The sequence below is a fragment of the Polypterus senegalus genome, chromosome 8 (genome assembly GCF_016835505.1).
Source record: "Polypterus senegalus isolate Bchr_013 chromosome 8, ASM1683550v1, whole genome shotgun sequence".
Classification (NCBI taxonomy): domain Eukaryota; kingdom Metazoa; phylum Chordata; class Cladistia; order Polypteriformes; family Polypteridae; genus Polypterus; species Polypterus senegalus.
This window is the reverse complement of record NC_053161.1, coordinates 180,636,982-180,657,439: the sequence shown is the minus strand read 5'-3', so window position 1 is coordinate 180,657,439 and position 20,458 is coordinate 180,636,982. Positions and strand designations below refer to the sequence as shown.

At 40.9% G+C, this 20,458-nt stretch overlaps 1 protein-coding gene across 1 annotated transcript in view; it reads left to right on the top strand.

The window, feature by feature from the left end:
- LOC120533515 (zinc finger protein OZF-like) overlaps nucleotides 1–20,458 on the top strand; it is a 106,812-nt gene that overhangs the window by 27,997 nt on the left and 58,357 nt on the right. The window contains exon 4 of the mRNA XM_039760435.1: nucleotides 3,591–3,598. Within this exon, the coding sequence (XP_039616369.1) occupies nucleotides 3,591–3,598 (8 nt within the window). The remainder of the gene's footprint in view (nucleotides 1–3,590; nucleotides 3,599–20,458) is intronic.

The window sequence follows — 20,458 nt, the reverse complement described above, 5'->3', positions numbered from 1 at the left end:
AGGCAATAATATACAGCATGTAACAAAGAAAAAGGTAATGTTGAATGACAAAGTGGGCAGAATCGCATGAAGATTTTGATAATGATGGTCATGTGGACATCTGGGACACCCGCCATTGATTTCCATAAACACGAGGCAGTGTAGTATGTTGATCAGGAGGTGTTGCAGCACATGGTCACCACAGAAGAAATGGAGAAGACAGCAGAGAACAGTACAGATTAGTATGGAACTGCACATCCCACAGGAAAATCCAAATCCAGTGTCCATATAGACTAATAGGGATACAACTAAAATGTAGCTATGAAAAAGCCATTTTAAACTAATGGGTTTTTATCATTATTTTTAATGTTCTACAGTATTAGCCTGGTGAATTTCTATTGGTAAAGTATTTTAAATTTTAGGTGTGTAACAGCAAAAGTCCGCTTCTCCAATTCTTTGCAGATTGGATCTTCAAATTATAAGTAGACCTTTATTTCAAGATCTAAGGTTATGACTGGGAGTGTAAGGGGACAGACATTCCAAAATGTAGGACTGGGTGAGATTATTTAATGCTGTGTAAACCATTACAGTCGATCTCCTACTTACAAACAGGTTCCATTCCAGCGGTCTGTTTGGAAGTCCATTTTGTTCATAAATCCAGCACGTATTGGCATCTGTTGGTTAATGTTTCAGTTTCAGACATCTCTTGATTTGGACATATAAACAATGTTTTTTGGCAGTTTTTAATGTGCTTTGAGCAGATTACAAGTATTGTAAATTAATTATATCTCATTGAGCCTCCATTTGACTCCATCAGGTCCTAGTGGTGTGCTGAACACATCAGCCTGTCTTTAATGTCTCTGAGACTGGAGGAGGTCAGGATTCCAACTGTACAGCAGGCACTGCTGGTGACAAATTAGAGATGGCAGATAGTTCAGCTGGATATCATCCTATATGACTACCCAAGCAGACGGCATATTAAGAGCCCACCGAGTGTGTCTACTCCAGTAGAACTGACCAGATGGCCCTGACATAACAACCTGTACAGCTGTAGACGACTCCACTTTACTGGTCAGTTTAGCACACACTGCACTGAGGCTGTCAAGTCTGAACCATTAAATCATTCAGTCAACTGGGAATTTATTTTGTCAATGATATTTCTGGTAAGGCATTTGTTTTATTCTCATATGTCGTAGGTTGATAATGATATAGTAGGTTGATAAATATAAACACAGACACACCCTTAATGTCAGCCCCTCAGAATAACAAGCTTCTAGCTGTCAGTCGTGGTTTATGAATACTGAGCTTCAACAGTTCAGACTCTCCATTTATCTTAAAAAATGCAAGTTTTATTGAAAATGTGACTCGTAAATAAAGAGAAGTAAGACTCTTATTGTTGTAGACTGTGTTTGTAAGTGAACAGTAAAGTCTTGATCAGGATGCTCAGTTTCCAAGCTGTGTTATCCTGTAGGATTACCGGCGAGTCCAGTAAAGTCCAATGTGCCATTTATAGTCCATGATGATAAAAGTGGAGGCTCTGCTCAAATCTCTCAATTCTAGTTGTGTTAATACACGAGAAGACTGGGCCAGCACAAATGAAACTAAACACTAAGTATTGTCACTGCCAAAAACAAAAGTTTATTAATAATGATTCAGTATAAATTGTACAATCATGTCAAGAAATATTTACAATTAACAATAATGATGGGTCAGTTGAATTGAAATAAAGAACAAACAGACTGATCAGAGAATATACTGAAGCTGAAGTATTAAAACTGAAGGACGCCCACTTCTATAGATTATATAGAAATAAAAGAACAATGTAATGGGGATAGACATGTTTACTTGTAATGTACAAAAAAAGAATAAAACTGTACAATGCAGTTATAAAAATGAAAGAGAAAATGAAGATGACATGAATTGGCTAAAAACAGAAGCAGATAATTTCAAATATACAGAATTTAATCAATGATCTTTAACAATAAAAGTGTCCTTTATTATTGACATCAATAGTTAAATCAAATCTACACAACTCTATTACGCACAGTCAGTCAGTTCAGCACTCTGTTATACTACATTTTTCTTTATGTCACTATATCTGGACAATACTGATATGAGTTTTATTCACATGTGCATGTTAAATTTGGCACACAGGGGCTCAGCAGTTAGAATTGCTAGCCAAGCATTGGATTAGATAGCCAAAGACAACTGGAGGCTTGTATAGTCAGCTTAAACACAGGATAGGGTATTTCTGTCCTCTGTCAGCACAAATCTTTTTCCTTATTGGGGTAATGAGAATCAGCATGTAAACACTATGATAATTCTGTATTTTGTGGAGAAGGAATTCAGCCCTTGTTTGGAGACAGAGAAGACCAGCAAATGAAGCAAGACATTATAAAAGGCTTGGACAGCAGCCAAACCCTTGGAGGCGGTGTCAACAAAGTTCGAACAAAAACCTCCCAGTGTGGTGACGAGAAAATGGCTGACTGTGTTGATCCAGATTTCCCACCTGGATTAAGTCTGTCCATGCGACTCCCCAATTGTAACCATGTTAACCGTCAGTAAATGTGAGCTAAAAGATATTTTTTCTCATGTGATTCTTGTACCGCCGTAATCACGATGGGAGGGATATCGTCGTTTCTGCTATATTATGATATTTTTCAATTATTTAATATGCCACAATTTCAAAAGAACACATTTCCAAGAGAGCTAATGCCTCTTCAGGAAACACACTCAGAAATCCAAAAGGCCAAAGACCAGTAAAACCAGTATCAGAGGAGGCGCTGAGATGGAATCCCAAGTTGAAAAGCCTCAGTGATGCTGACCTTGTGCTTCCAACTGCTGCAGTTCAAGTACAGAATGGCAAACTCTTCTCTCTCACTGAAGATTCACTTTCACCAGTAATAAAAGCGTATTAATACATATTTTAAATTTCACTTTAAACATACATATTTACATTGATATCTATTTAGTTTATATTCTTGTCTAAATTCACTGCAAGTAAAATGCTATTCTGTTTAACAGACCAATGATGTTGATAAGAAACAGAAAGGACTGTCTCTCTCCCCCAACACCACATGACATCCCACTCACCGTCTGCTGGTCCATCAATGATCAGACCTTCAGCCTGTACTAGAGAAATCCTCCCAACTGTTCCTCGAGCTTTAATAAGAGCCGATGACAGACACAGAAACAGAGAGGACGTCACTCACAGAGACACTTTCTGTACTCAGAGACTCACTGAAGCCAAATGAGCCTCCGGCATCAGCACATCCAGAATGACGTGAACTCTGTGGATCTTCACAAAGTGCCTACAGCTCTTCACAGCACTCCATCAGGTAGTTGTAGAGGCCATCTGTCAGCTCCTCATCTTCTACTGTATAGAGGTCATTACCTGGTGGCCTTTAGGATCGTCATCATTTTTAAACCATTTGGATGACACCTTTGAGATACAACAGCCTGTTGGACAAGAAAATACAAGAGTTTGGTGCTCTAAAGTCATCATAGCTCTCTGCTACTAGATTACAATTATAAAGTTTAACTTGTTATCTGAACTAAGTTACCAGCAAGTGATCATCTGCTCCATGGCCCTTCATGATGAACTCCACCAGTTTTTCATGTTGAGTCCTCCTGGAGGCCCTGCTGATATCTGCAGCTCCTTGTTCTCCAGTCCGCTGCCCCCCTGCAGCCACACAGCCAGCGTGGACACACAAATAAAACATCAAACTGTCACATGAAGTGTTTGTCTTATGCTGGCTGTCTGGTGTTGGTCTGAACACTCCTGTTTCCTCAGTAAAGTGGACACATTGGAATGGAGTTCAGACTGAGAGGATTCCTCTGTGGTTCACTACACAAACTCCTGCTGGAGGAGATCTCAATAGTTTTTTAGAATAAATCAAGTACTTCAGAGTATTACGAATACACCGATCTGGACACTGGCTAAAGTAATATGCAAGGCACAGAAAAGCTTTGTAGATACTTTTATTCTAAAAATAAAATAACCAATCTAACACTCTCCATGTGACAAGTGGTCCTTGACAACGCCGATGACAATCCTTCATGTCACGTTCAACTTTAAGGTCTTTGCTCAAGTCGATCCGAGTATTAACTACGATAGTAGCCTAAGTTTTCCATGAATACCTTGGGGTGGCTGTATCTGTGTATTCCTCAAGGAGTTCACTGCTGCCATGTTCTTCTTGGTCCTGACATTAAAATATTGATGTTATCCAGTAAAGGTTCACCTGTACACACTGAAACACACACTGGTGTATTTAAAGTGACACTATTTGACCTCATTTGAACACTCGAGTATTTCAAATTCCAAGTTGATTTAAACTGACTGTGTCCCCTATTTGGATGTGAGGTGTCACCTTAGATTGTCCAAACATCCCAAAAGGAGCAGCTCCACCAGCAGGGTACCTGAACCAGCAGTCAGTAATGGCGCCCTCAGAACAAGAACCAGCGACTGTAAGGACTTCTGAAAAGGCACCGGTCATCTGGCACCTGCTAAACAGAGTAGAGGAGCTGGCACAGGAAATTAGAAGAAAAAGAGTTTACATGAAAAAGGAAATAGTAAATGTTTACCAGCCATACGAGCAGCTCTCCACGTTCTAATGGCTGGCATGTCATCCTGAGATAAAGAGAAGATCTACAGTGCCCTCCACTATTATTGGCACCCCTTGTAAAAATTAGTGAGAAGAGTTAGAGAAAAATCACAGTTTGCTGAAGAGCCGTCATCTTGAACTGAAAAAATGAGAAACATCTGACTTTTAATTCAAAGAAAAACAAAACCCTCATCAAGAAATCAATATTTTAAAAATATTTTTTTCTAATCCTTCTTAATAATTTTTATAATTGGTGTCATTAATAGTGGAGGGCACGTTAAATGAATGCCACAGTTAAAAGTATGCCACACATGAAGAAAAAAATATCATCAGCATCTTTAAAAGACTGAGAGCAGTAAAATCAAAGGGTCCCTCCTGGTCAGAGCAGACTGAGAGAGGATAAGAGATAAAGTCCTGAACTCCTACACAATCGAAAGACAAATGTAAAGTCACATAAAGCCTACAGTTCATATTCAAACACCATCAACGTGTCTACTCCACAGTCTACTGAACCAGCAGGGATGTCCTAGGAAAAGAAGGAAAGAAAATAAAAAGACACGTGAAAGTCAAACACTACAAGAGAATTACGAGTTTAACAGACAGGTGTTTGCAGTTTATCTGATTTTTCATTAACATCCAATTTCCAGAAGATATTCTTGTAGCAAGTTGGCTGAAAGGAAAAAATATAAATGTCACTTGTAATTAATTTGAAAGGCTTTGTGAACATCGCGACTGTCAGTCTGAGCCACATACAAGTTAGTGGTGCACTGCACATTGCAGGAAAGTCTTCAACAGTTTAGAAATGGCAGGCATCATCTGCACAAAACTAACATGAAATTCAATTAACATTGACAGTACAAAAACACGGCAGATTATTTGGTATTACAATTTAGACACATTACTCCAAGAACTCCAACATAAGAAACGAAACTGAAAAGAATAAAAGGTGCACCACTGCAGTCAATCTGAACTTTATTAAAAGCCTGGTTTACCACAGAAAGACTAATCAAGTGTTTCAAAGATTCTTGTAAAAGTTTATTTTGTCTTCCATGCACAGTCAAGGAGTTTTCTTGAAACTCGCTTTGTGGAGTTGCCGGTACCGCTGAGTGCCGATCCACTTCAAGCACTGAATATAAATCTATTACTACAGCACAAATGATTATTAATACAAACGTAAAGGTTCACAGTTCAAACATAACCATGCAACGCGAACTTATTATAAATACGAAAAAAGCTGTGCAAATTCCAAACGTTTTCATTTCGAAGCACTCTAACTTTCACTGTCAAAAATACGAGCAATTAGTTTTGCAACTACTTCTTCTTCTTTTGTCTAATGTGGATTTTCTTCACTGCAGCTTCTTTTTTGTCTCCTTTCGTTTAATGGAGTTTCATCACTTGCTACAACAGTGGGTTATTTAAGAGGAAACTCTACAAGGCAGAACCTTATAAGTGACGGAGATTTTTGTGGTGAAGGAAATGCGCATGGACTTCATTTACAAATAAAGGTAAGATCATAAACAGTTTTCAATTTTATAAAAAATGGGAACAGACTAAGAAAAAAAAAACAATCCCATATTTAAAATCCATTTTTTTTTCTACACCAGTCTATACTTTCATTTGTATTGAATGAGTATGAATTGTGGGATTGCAACGGCAAATTTAGAACACATGAAGGGTGAGGATCAAATACGATCTCTCCTGTCGCTCTAAATGTAAATGCTGATGAGATATGAAACGTAACCAGTAGTCAATGTGCACGCTGGCTGCCAATCGAATAGTGAATAAGCTGCTCTTTTGGGTTCATATATTTGTAAATTTGACAGACTCTAAAGGAGTCAGTGCCTCACCAGCCATGAACCTCACCGCACGTCACTGATCAGGAGGACAATCACGGAATGTGAATGACCAGGAGCAGCGCTAAGTGTCCAGACTTTTAAAACATTAAAAATGGGCTTTCGGAGAACATACCAAACACATCTATGATGCTCTCTGGCGACTGGCACCTCTAGGACTACCCAATCCTCTCTTTTTCTCAAGTTACTCATCTCGTTCATGTCTCGAGTAGATACCTCTCCGCTTGTTAAATGTTGTCTTCCACCTGACAGACCAGCGCGACTCCGATTAACATTCAGTCCATCACTTAAGAAATCACTGTCTTATTTGAACTGCACATGCGCACCAATATCTTGCCTGTACAACCCGAGCTGTAGTGCGCATGTGCACACATTTCCTGGCCTCAGACAGAGACGTCCTTTGTATTGTGAGGGAGAAGCAATTCAGTCAGACAGCAGCGTTACACACAGCCAAAAATGTTATTGAGTTATTCATTTAAGGCACGCTGATATTTTGGTCAGTCCATCATAAACTTATTTGAATGCCTCCTAAACATTCTTAGTTTTCAAAGTAAACTATTAAGAGAGTGAGTGGTTGGAAGCACCACACAATGAATCACCTGGATTGGGACCCGAGTGTAGCGGGTGACATCTCAGCACCACACTGGACACTGTGTGAGGTTTTTTAATGGTGGCTGGAGAGCCAATCCTGCCACCAACCCCCAAGTTTTCCCTGTAAGTTGGAGGACCTGCTTGCAGGGCTGGATGCAGATTAACGTCATACCCAAGATGAAGCAATTGTAGGTTAAGGGCCATACTCAAGAGTCCAGCAGAGTAGAGTCACTACTGGCATTTAAGGGTTTCAAAGGGTTTAGTCCTACTCTCCATCACACTATTGGTCACTCATTCCAGGTCTTTGCGGTTCTTTGCATGAAGAAAGAAGTCCTAATATTTCTACAATATTTACCCTTAGCAAGTTTCCAAGTGTGTCCCTGTGATCTTGATCAACATTTTTAAGTCACAGTCCTGATCCACTGGACTAATTCCCTTCATAATTTTAAATATTTCAGTCATATCTCCCCTTAATCTCTATTTGCTTAAACTGAAAAGGCTCAGCTCTTTTAATCTTTCCTCATTCACTCAACCCCTGGAATGAGCCTAGTCTCTCTTCTCTGGACCTTTTCTAGTGCTACTGTGTCTTTATTGTAGATCAGAGACCACAACTGCACACAGGACTCACTTCAATTTTCATATCTTCCATTGTGTATTAAACTTTCACATTTTTACTACCTACATGTAATTCTTTACATTTACTTACATTTAGTTTCATCTGCCACAAATCTGCCCAGTCCTGTATGCTGTCCAAGTCCCTATGTGATGATTCCACAAATTCGAGATTGTCTGTCAATTCACCCAGCATGGAATCATCTGCACTTTCAGCTTGTTACTGTCAAAGCGGAGATGGGCACCCTTAGCCCAAAGAAGGCAATCGGAGTCTCAGGACAGGCAGCAAAATCAAGTTTTATTATGCAATGCACATACAGACACAGAGTCAGGTGAACTGAGTGCTCAGCAATGGGCCCATCTTACTTTTATTACAGTCCTTATCAAGAGCGTACCTCACTTAGCTCATTTGTCCCCCTCATCTGACTCCCAGCATTCCACTGTCTTGGTCCTGTCTCTGATTGGCTCCACCAATTTTTCCCAAACTAATGAACGTAGCACTCTGTTCTGTCCATCATGCCCACTTGACAGACCCTCTCCCCACCTTGCATCCGTCCAGTACCTGCCACCATTATTTCCCAGCTCACATTCACCACATAGAAAATTTCTGACCTTGAGTTATTAAATATTGGTAGTTTCCAGCCTTCTAAGAAAAAATAAAAAAGTATACAGTCACGGGCCTTTTTGTGATTTAACCCTTACTATACTAACACGTACTAGGATATAATGCTTATTTTCATAATTGCTCATGATTCTCTTTGAATATATGCAAATTATCAACTTTAAGAATATACATTTCTGTATTTTCACTCCTTTTGAGGCCTAATAATTTTTATAATCCAGAAGGTGAAAAGGAGGAACCAACTCTCAGTCTTCTTTGGGCCTTAAACTTAAGACCACTGTCAGTCTTCACAACCTCTGGTTCACCGTTTTCCCCTCCTGGTGACACAGAAGCCAAACATCTCCCACCCCAATTTCATAGACTAGAGAGGAGTAAAAGACCTCTTGCTGTCCAAATCAAGGGAGGCACAAGATGTGTCAGTAGTATAAGTATACAGTAGAACAAATATAAGTAAAGTTGCACAATGTAACAATAACACAAGGGATTACAGGTAGTCTAAAAATTCAATATAAGACAGTTTAGAGCAGCAGCAGATGATTACAGAATCCAGTGTTCTTCCCAGTCCTGTGCAGATGTCTTCCAGTGTGTAATTGTGTGAAATATTGCTATGACCCAGGAACTTTGTACACCATAGAGGGTCCTCTTCCTGGGGAGCGGTTACCAGCACTTCACCCAGGAAGCCTTTAGTTTGCCACCTCTTTTCCAGGAGAAAATCAACATTTGAAGCTACAGATGCTTGTTGTTCAATAACTTGGATATTCTTTTGTTTGACAGCAGATCTGGGAAAAAGTGATCTTAAAACTGGCAACAGGAAGCAAAACACAAATACAAGACATCCAAGTATAATCAAGAGAATAATGCCTGCTTTTGTTAATAATGCTTTTGTGTGCCCAGGTTGAAATGGCATTAATACCAAAATTTGAAAACCCATTGTGCATTTTCTTAAACTACTTTCCTAAAAGCTTTACGCTTGACCATAACTTGTGTAAAAGATCCATCAGGTGCTGTGATATTAGGTATAAAAGTGCAACATATGGCAACTCCTCCTTCTTCTGTCAACAGCCAGTCTAACACCTGCCTATTCTGCCACGTCATGTGACTGGTACCATCCAATTGCTCTCTTAATACTGATAAGGTGGAGTCACTACAGTTGATAAATCTCTGCTGATTATACTGATAATGAATCCAATCTGTGTTTCTATTAGGCGTAATCCAACCAAATACAGACTCAAGTCCTGATTGAATTTCATCCCTTGCTTTAAACTCATTTAGAACGCCTCTAGGTTGCCTTACTGCATTTAAGTAAACATTTGGCTTAGGCTAATATGCTCTTGTAACTTGCCTGTCTTGGGGAAACCCAACTGTAACCTCCTGGAAGGCCATCACCATTGTGCACCTCCCTGACCAGTCACGTGGGAGAACATCTAGTAATCCATATTATGACCCACATAACCAGCACCTGTCTGCCTAAGGTCTGTCCTGCACATTTACTGCTCTCATGTCTAAGAAGGCACACATCAAGTTCAATGTTTTGGTTTAGTTTCCTCATTATCTCCCCACTGGTACCAGACCCTTCCTAGTAAAACACTTGAACTCCGACTGAGCTATTTTGGTGTGAGAGGGTGGTCTTTGTTTTGTGGTTTGCCAAATACCAGAACATTTACAATCTAAACACGTTAATCCTTCCCAAGAGAAGTCTGACCACCCTTGCAGTATGACACACCAATAAGGACAATATGTCTCTTTTCCCCTCAGACACTGCTGTCACATCTTGTTGAATATGGAAATGGGACTACGACTATCGCTGGTTTTGCTTTCACACAACCAACATTCCTTTCTTGCTATCTCCTCAGTTGTGTACATAGCCCATTTATAGCAGTCATGTTTCTGGGCACACTGTCAGTGCCATTCTCATTTTCCTGTTCAGTTACACTACTTCTCTTGATTCTAGTCCCATAATCATTATCACTTTCCAGTCCAGTTGCCTTTTCAGTCTTATTGTCCATTGGCCAGTTGCTGTTCTCAAATGTCCCATTGAAAATCTGAGAAGCTAATGGTGGGAAGTCCTCACATTATTGGAAGAATCATCAGGGTCATGAGTGCTGCTGCCAGGTACAGCACCATCACACAAACTCCTTCTTGTTTCATCATTATCAGTTATAGGTTGTCTTTGGGGTTAGCCTTCAGATGATTTATTGAGAATTTCAATTAAGGGTCAATATGCTTTATTATTAATTTTAGTGCTCTTAGCTATGAAGAGCCTAGGCCTGGGGCAGCTTTACAAGGACACCATTAATTTTGAGAGGCCTCTTGCCTGTTTGTCCTTCTCACTTGCCTAGTTTTGAGTTTCTGAGAGTCGAGCTGTGAGCAGAGGTCATCATGATCTAAGCAGGCAGATTTTGTTTTTGAGAATGCATGAGCTGAGCTTCTAACTGATAGAAGACGAAACAAACTGCGTGCAGGGCCTTTGTCTGTGTGAGTACAGGGCAGGCTCTCAAGATATCACATAAAATAGATACGCACTTATTTGACATGTAGATTTATTAGAGCACATCAACAGATTAGGTAATAAAATAAAAATCCAATGTATTATGATGTTAGTTAGTTTGAGCAATACAGGGGCTTAAGAGTTGATTGTTGAAAGTTAGGGACATTTTCATGCACATGTGCTGTGACGTAAGCAGTAGCTTGGCCTCTGTCAGACCACCAGGCAGCGGCGTGCCATGACTTAAGAGCGCTGCTGTCTGTGTTCATGGGCTTTTATATTAGCACACGTATATATGTTTTACAGTAGCATTAAAGTTTATATGGCAATGTTTCTTTATAAAGCTTAGTGATAATAATAATAAGATATAGTAGCACATATGCATGAGTTTAAAAAATCAGTTGTTAAAGGCTTGTGTTTTTATTTCTTTTAAGTATGAAGCTCCGTGTCAAGGTCCCTGCAGCTTGGCCTTCATCAGTGAAGCTGTGCGTTGCCATTCACTGGCACAGTCACCTATTATGTTAGCCTTACAGGACACTAGTGCAACAAGCTATCATTTATTGAATTATTTATTAAGCAGTCCAGTTTTCATATATGGGTCCTTCTGATCCCAATTTAATTGTTAATCATTAAATTGTTAAGAATTGATTAACTGAAAGGCCATCGATGTTTAACAGCTCAGTATTAGGCCGTGATAATGAAGGGAGGTGTAATCAGGTGATGTTCACCTCCGGGTGGCAAATCTGTCCTTTGAGCCAAAGTGGTTGTAATGAGAAGAAGGGTTAGGTAGTAGATTATTATGTGGATGTCTATGTGGGCAAGGGTATTGTTATGAGGAGGTCTGACACACCAGGTGATTGTTATGAGAAAAGGTGCTGAATGAGGTCATCATTATGAGAAACCCTGTACAGTAGATGATAGGAAACTAATGTGAGAGGGGAGCATTTTGTGAGAAGAACTGTAATATATTTGGGGCTCACTTGACTCTCAGGGCTCACTTCATGACCTGAGACGGTTTTATGAACTGTGCAATTGTTTTCTATGCTGTGCAATGAAGCCTTTCTGAAGACTCTGCTAGTTTTTTCTGAAGATTTCTCCACAACAGATTCTGCACCACATCCTCCTGGACTTGATTAGTCTTTGAGGGCTGATCTTTGTCGTTTGTTATCAGGAACGTCCTCAGCAAACATCTTCCTCATCTTCTGAGGGAGAATCATGGTGGCTGACATGAGCAGCCCCTGGGACTGCAGTAAAGTAGTTCAGATGATACCAGGTCGAGCTTCCCTTCACTTAGACAGCAGTTGGAGTTGCCCGTACAACTTCATATGGACCTTCTCGTCTTGCCTCATTCCATTTCCTCTAGAACACTCCCAGGAAAGCTTAATCCCAGACTTGATCACACTTGTGGGCTCCTCAGCTGGCTCTCAACTCTTCTCCTGCAAATAGAAAGTTTGATGGACAGCAGTCAAGTTCTTCATGTACTTTTTTAATTTCTAACTACAGGTGATCTAATGATGGCCCCTTATAAGGCTCCCTGCAAACAGGCCTTGGCATTGGACGACCAGTAATCACTTCATGTGCTGTTAGATGTGTTACTCTGTTAGTTTGCATGTGATAGCTCATTAAAGGAAGTGGCTGAGCATCTAACCAGTTCATCTTCACTGTAGCACAAATCTTATTTATCTTTGCCTTCAGTGTCTCATTTGCTCTACCATTCCTTACAATTGTAAATGCTACACAAAGCCAAGTCTCAGTTTAACACCCAATGCCTGCTAGTCTTGTTTCTCTGTTTTCTGAACAAATGCTGAGCCGTTGTCTGAGCTCATTACTGATGGAATGCCAATCGTTGGTCTGAATCTCCCTAGTTAAACATTTCACAACTGTAGCTGCTCCTTGATCTCATTACCTCCAGCCATCTGCTAAACTTGTCTCTTATTACAGCAGGTATCTCTGTTTTCACATCGTTCTTAGCATATCCACACAGTCCATTAGCAGGTGTCTAAATGGGCCCTCTGGTGTTGCTATGTGTCCTAATGGAGTAGTAATTCACTTTCTCACATTGTGTTTTACACAAATAATACATTCTGACAAAAAATTATTAACAGTAGCTTACAAATTAGGAGACCAACATCCTTTGTTTTTAATCATCTTAACAATTTCCCCCACTTCTCAATGGTCAACTCCATGTGCATCCATTATTAGAAGAATTAGCAACACGGAAGGAGCAACAATTAGACCATCGCTAGAGCGCCATAATCCTTGCTCGTCCTTCATTGCACCTCTTTGATTCGTGTTCATACAGTCCTGCTCTCTTCTGCATGTTCCTTATGTCTCTTTCAGTGATGCCAGACTCAATAATCACAAGTGGAGCTAATATAGGAATTGATGTTTCAGAAACTCGTCTGGCTACCTCATCTGCCATGTTATTCCCTTCGCTCACAAGTTCATTGCCTTTCTGGTGTACTTGATACTTGATCACCGCCAACTTAGCAGCACCATTATAGCCCTGATCAGTTCTTGAATCTTCTCTCAATGCTGTATAGGTGATCCATCGCTTTTCCTAAACCCTTTCTGTTTCCAAGCTGCCCCCTAAAGAGTGACATACTCCACAGGCATAGGCTGAGTCTGTGAAGGCTTTCACCATTTTATTCTTCCCCAGCTTGTAAGCTTCAGTCTGTGCTTTAAGTTCAGCTAGTTGGGCACAGCAGGGCTCTTTACAGCCTTGTGACACAAACACTTTAAATTGTCACTCTTTGTCCTTTCTACAATTCCCAATCCTGTATGGTTTCCTACCTGATCCCTGTCACATGAGCCATCTATAAAACACGTCTGATCAGCGTTCTGTAGAGGCACAGACTCCAAGTTTAGACGTAGCCTGTTGATAACTCATGACTCTGCTATATGCTCATGAGGCTCACCTTCCACAGGCACAAACTCTGCCATGTTTAGTGTGTCACACCTTTGGATGACACATCAGGATACGTCAGAAACTGAAAAGCACATATCAGTCTAGCCAGAGTCAAAACAAATCTGCTCCTATTTATTACTTCAACTGTCTTGTGATGGGTGTAAATGATAACTCAGTGTTATAGTGGAGGCTTTATCACTGGCATATTGGCAGCGCTGCTAAACCCTGAAAGTAAGGTGGGTATCCTTGTGCCACACTGACCAGCTTAGAGCTGAAATATGCCACTGGCTGTCATTTCCTGCCCTTACATATCTCTTACATCAGCATAGCAGTGGCATAGCCTGAGTGGGCATTGCCCATGTACAGCAGAAAAGGCCTGTCCTAGTTAGGTAAGGTCAATGCTGGCACTGACTACATCTCCTGCATAACAGAGTCAAATGCCACATTAGCATCAATCGTCCATTCCAAGTGATTCTCAAATTGTGTGACCTTGCAGTTCTCATGTCTCTCATTGAGGCTGTTTTCAAAGCATACTCTGGACTCCAGTCTGAGCTAAAACCAGTCATCCCCAGGAACGTCACCATCTGTCCCATGGTCGTTGGATTTGGTGACTTGCTTATCCCTCCCAGTTGCGGTGGAGCTATTGCTTTACTGCTTTGTGTGATAATCTTTCCTAAATACTCATCCTCAGGTTCACAGTACTGCAGTTTAGCCTTTGAGACTTTATGTCCCCCTTGTGCGAGTTTCTCAAGCACTTTTGTTGAATCTGCATGGCTTTGTTCCAATGATGCCAAGCAAAGCAAGAAATCATTCACATACTGAATCAATGCACCACCCAGAATCAAGTCCTTCAGGTCAGTTTTGAGAACTTGATTAAAAACATGTGGGGAGTGTTTGAACCCCTGTGTCATCCTCGTAAAAGTCTGTTACTACTTCTTACACGTAAAAGTAAACAGCGGCTGGCAGGCCTCAGCCAGTGGAATTATAAAAAACGCTGAGCATAAATCAGTGAGTGAAGAGCGTTTTGTACTCTCAGGAAAGTCTGTGAGCGACGCATGGGGGTTAGGGATCTCTGCTGGCCAGTCCTGTACTCCCTCATTCACCGCTCTTAGGTCATCTATTGACCTTCACTTTGATTTATCACCTGCCCAGACATGGAGCAGTCTCGTGTTACAAACACTTTGTGTCTCTTTTAACACTCCTGCCTGTAAAACCCCTCTTATCGTGCTCTCTATTCCTTCCTCTGCCTCAGCTTTAAGAGGGTGGATTGCACCGTCACTTCCACTGGACTGGCTCAACTACATGTTGACACATCCGTGTCGTGTGCAGACCACAGCTCAGTCAGGACTGCTCCTCCATGTCAAGCCTTAGCAGTTATTGTTTTGTTTCATTCATTTCTAACTGTCGAGATGCTGGCAGTTCCACTACATTGGGGACACCTTCCATGCTAGCTGAGTACTAAATTCATATGTAATTTTTATTCTCAGATCGATTAATCATTATGTTATCTGTCAGGCTCCATCATGCTCGCTCAGCGCTTTTCATCACAGGCCCTAAGTCTTTGCTCTCAAATCCCTCAGCTACTAGCAAAATCACATGTGGCACAGCAGAAGGATTTCGAAACATTTTGGTTAAAATGAGCTCTACTCGAATTCCTAGCACTCCCCCCTTCACTCTGCTGTTCACCTGTGTGAAGGTCCATGCCAAGTAACCCTCTCCATTCTGCACTTCTCTTTATTTGTTTCCCTAATTCCACAGCAAAAGTCAGTCCTCCTGGGACCCCCAGCATGGCGGCTGTTTATTTCTTAATTCCCATTTTAACTCCTCTAAAAATGGATGGGTTAGCAGGGGCCTTTTGACATTGTGGTCCTCTTTCCCTATCCTTCCATCCTATCATATTTCTTTTCCGACTGTCCTGTTGCTCACTGTTTTCACTCTCTTTTATTTCATCTGTTACTATTTACTCATCTTCTTCCTTCCAAACATTTGAATCTTCTGCTACTAACCCTTCCTCCTCATCACTTATTTCAAATTCAGTCCATCTTTAGGCCTTTCTTCTCCTTATCGTGACGGGTGTGCAGGGCCTCAGTCTCCTTCCACTTGTTGATGGATGCCCTTCTCTTTGCTCACCTCCTTCCAATCTCATTGCTCTATCTAGTTTCCTCGTCTGGAAATTCACAGAGAGTTCCTATAATCTTACATCTTTCCTCCAATTTGACCCTCCGTTAGCCCTCCTGACACTCTCTTAGTATCCCTCCAGTTTTCTGATAGTGGTCCAACATACCACTCATGTCTTTATAATCTGCTGCCCTCAATGTACTTCCCCCTATCATCTCCTCATAATCTGAATCCTCCTCAGTCTCTTTGTTTACCTCTGCTTTTTGACAATCGGTGGTCCCTTGCCAGCATCTGTCCTTTTTAAACTCTGCCTTTCTCCTCTGTTGGGGGGTCCTCTTCTATTTTTCTCCCCATATTGTTTCCTCACTGCTAGTCTTTATCAGCAGTTCTGTGTCTGCTCTCTGCCATTCCTGTCTGTGTTTCCTGCTCTCCCTCTCACTCGCCAGCTTCACTCGTCCTGTGATGTTCACTTTCGCTGTGATTAATGGACATTCTAATGCAGCATCTGCCGGAGGGGCAAAGGGAATCTGCCCCCCCGCCTCCTCCCTGTCCTCCTCTAGCATCTCTCTGATTTTATCAGCGCTGCTTCTCTCTTTAATGCTTCACCCAACTACATTTACATCATCTCCAATTCTGCCTTTTTCTGCTCGTGTCTTTTGATTTATAATTATGAATACGCTCTTGCATATCTTTACACACTGCCATGTTAAATGATCCCAATTTAGACCACTCAGCACCAAGACTTCTCACTGTTTTATCCCACTTTTTGTGACAGGTCTATGTGTTTTATTTATACTGAGGGATTTTTCATCCAAAGACCTCAACGGGCGCCTGAGCCTCCGCCATTGCTATTTCCTGCAGTCTCAGACTCCATGTTATAAGCTTTAGCGTTGGAATTTTACTCAAATCTGGTTTCTTTTTTCACAGAATTCGCCAGATGTTGTTTCTTGGCACTCCAGGTCTTCAGATGATTTATTAAGAATTTCAATTAAGGATCAATATGCTTTATTATTAGTTTTAGTTATCTTAGCTATGAAAAGTCTAGGCCTGAGGCAGCTTTAAAAAGACTCCATTTATTTGGCACAAAGGCCCTGGTCTGCCTGCTTTATCACTTGCTTTGTTTTGAACTTCTGTGGCTCAAGGACGTCATGTTCTCTGAAGAAGCAAACAGGCAGATTTTATTTTAGGAACGCAGGGGCTGAGCGTCTCACTGACAGAAGACGAGACAAACTGCATGCTGGGCCTTTGTGTGTGTGAGTACAGGGCAGGCTGTCAAGGTAGCACATAAAACATAAAACCATGGAGCGCCCGCTGCTTCACTACCTGAGGCCACAGGTCCGCCACGCCCTCGACCCTCTGCAGTTCGCATACCCGGAGAAGGTGGGAGCGGAGGATGCCATCATCTATATGCTACACCGATCCCTCTCCCACCTGGACAGAGGCAGTGGTGCTGTAAGAATTATGTTTTTGGACTTCTCTAGTGCCTTCAACACCATCCAACCTCTGCTCCTTAGAGTCAAGCTGACTGAGATGGGAGTAGACTCATACCTGGTGGCATGGATCGTGGACTATCTTACAGACAGACCTCAATATGTGCGTCTTGGGAACTGTACAGTAGGTCTGACATTGTGTTCAACAATACAGGGGCGCCGCAGGGGACTGTACTTTCTCCGGTCCTGTTCAATCTATATACATCAGACCTCCAATATGACTCGGAGTCCTGCCACGTGCAAAAGTTCGCTGATGACACTGCTATTGTGGGCTGCATCAGGAGTGGGCAGGAGGAGGAGTACAGAACGTTAATCAAAGACTTTGTTAAATGGTGCGACTCAAACCACTTACACCTTAACACCAGCAAGACCAGGGAGCTAGTGGTGGATTTTAGGAGGCCTTAGCACCTCATGGACCCTGTGATCATCAGAGGTGACTGTGCACAGAGGGTGCAGACCTATAAATATCTGGGAGTGCAGCTGGATGACAAATTGGACTGGACTGCCAAAACTGATGCTCTATGTAAGAAAGGTCAGAGCAGACTATACTTTCTGAGAAGGTTGGCATCCTTTAACATCTGCAGTAAGATGCTGCAGATGTTCTACCAGACGGTTGTGGCGAGTGCACTCTTCTACGCGGTGGTGTGCTGGGGTGGCAGTATAAAGATGAAGGACGCCTCACGCCTGGACAAAATTGTTAAGAAGGCAGGCACTAGTGTAGGAGTAAAGTTGGACAGTTTAACATCTGTGGCAGAGCAACGGGCATTAAGCAAACTCCTGTCAATCATGAATAATCCACTGCATCCACTGAACAGTGTCATCTCCAGGCTTGGGGTCATTGTCCTGTTGAAAAATAAATGATCGTCCAACTGACCTGACTTCTGCACAACACAACTGCTGGTCCCAAACCCCATTCATAAAGCAAGAAATTCCACTAAATAACCCTGATAAGGCACACCTGTGAAGTGAAAACCATTTCAGGTGACTACCTGTTGAAGCTCATCAAGAGAATGCCAAGAGTGTGCAAAGCAGTAATCAGAGCAAAGGGTGGCTATTTTGAAGAAACTAGAATATAAAACATGTTTTCAGTTATTTCACCTTTTTTGTTAAGTACATAACTCCACATGTGTTCATTCATAGTTTTGATGCCTTCAGTGAGAATCTACTATGAAAATAAAGAAAACACATTGAATGAGGAGGTGTGTCCAAACTTTTGGCCTGTACTGTATATATATATATATATATATATATATATATATATATATATATATATATATATATATATATATATATATATATACATACTAAAAAGGAACCTGCTTAATCTGTAAAAATATATTATATACAAGACAAAGTTATATTCAAAGGAATATATATATATATATATATATATTTATATACAGTATGTATATATGTGTGTGTATTTAGCTCTACACTAATCTATTGTTCCCTCTATCTACTCATTCACACCGCCTGCCTTTTCAGACAGCACTACTAATGATGGAATGACAGTGATCTCCTACAGGAAATTTTTCCTGTACTTTCAAAGCCCTGTCTTTAATCCGAGGCAGTAATGGCAGGTCTTGCACTTGGAGTCAATTCTTTCACTGATGAACTTTAATGGACGCAGCGCAGAGGGGTCTCAGCAAAATAAAGATTCAGCACACCTCCCCCTGACACATTTTCTCTCCAGCACCACATCCCCCTTTTGCAGCCTTCTGCACTCAGCTGTCAACCCGCCCCCTCATCTGACTCCCAGCATTCCACTGTCTTCTCCTGCCTCTGATTGGCTCCACCAATATTTCCCAGCCTAATGAATGCAGCACTCTGTTCTGTCCATCATGCCCACTTGACAGGCCCTCTCCCCACCTTACACCCATCCAGTACCTGCCATCATTATTTCCATTCCTCAGCTAACATTCACCACATAAAAGGGGGTTGGGGGGTGGTGGGTCAGTGTGTTGCCTGTAAGCCCCTCCCTGCATAACTGACCTTGACTTATGAAGTATTGGTGGTTTCCAGCTTGCTAAGAAAAAAATGAAAATATACAGGCACAGGCCTTTTTGTGATTTAACCCTCACTATTTTAATGTGCTCTAGGATATGATGCTTATGTTACTATATGCTCATGATTCTCTTTAAATATATGCAAATCATCAATTTAAAGAATATACATTCCGTATTTTTATAGTCTTACCTTGCAGATGGAGATGCCTTGAAAGCTAGAATATTGTAATCTGTTCAGTTATCCAATAAAATGTGTGATTTTTCATCATTTCTCATTGTATCCAAATCATTTATACAGTATATATAATCTGGAACAGACCTCTTGTTTTAAGAATGAGTTAGTGTTGCACTGTCCTCCATCGCCCTGAAGATGGCACTGCAGTGTAAGAAATGAACTAAGTAAAGCCGCACTTCATCAGATTTTTAAAATGTGTATCGCTACTTCAACTTAGTTGTCATCACTTAAATTTTCACGACAGGCTCAGTGCAGTTCCTTATTTAGAAACGTATTTCTTTTCAGAGTATTTATCAGTTTCCTTGTCCCTGTTTCAGGCAATTGTATCCGGCTGCAGGTCATAAACTCGGCCTTCCACGCCACACCCCCAGCATTCGCGTCCGTCTTCTGTCACATCGCTTTCGTTGAAAAACTAGTAACGTTGATTTACCAACTAACCCTAAAAGACGATATTAACATGACTTCCTGCAATCACGAGGCAAGAATCCGAGTTTCTCTTTATGGTATTACTCTCGTATTTACTTTTAGAAACAAAAAACAGTTTTATAATTTATGAGTCAGGATTCGATATATTTAAAAGAAAGAGAGCATAACACATTTTTATATTAAGGAAACACCATACTAAATATGAATGTGGTTGCTCTAAGTGCTATTATAGTGAATTCTATCATTCAAAATATTGGAAGTTATTTTTATGGTACTTTTGTAGTAAACGGCATGTCTGACATTATTTCTGGAACCTCGTTCAATAAAGGAAAATTCCGTTAATGACATTAATTTATTATGTTACAAAATAAATGATGATCAATAACACAACATAACAATCAACAGCAATGAAAAAAAAGGTCTAAACTTTCGAGTTCTCAGTAAAAGAAACTTTTGAAATTGTTTGTATTGAACAACTTTTTTAAATGATTCAGCTTACTATACAGTTCATACCTTCATTTCCATTGTC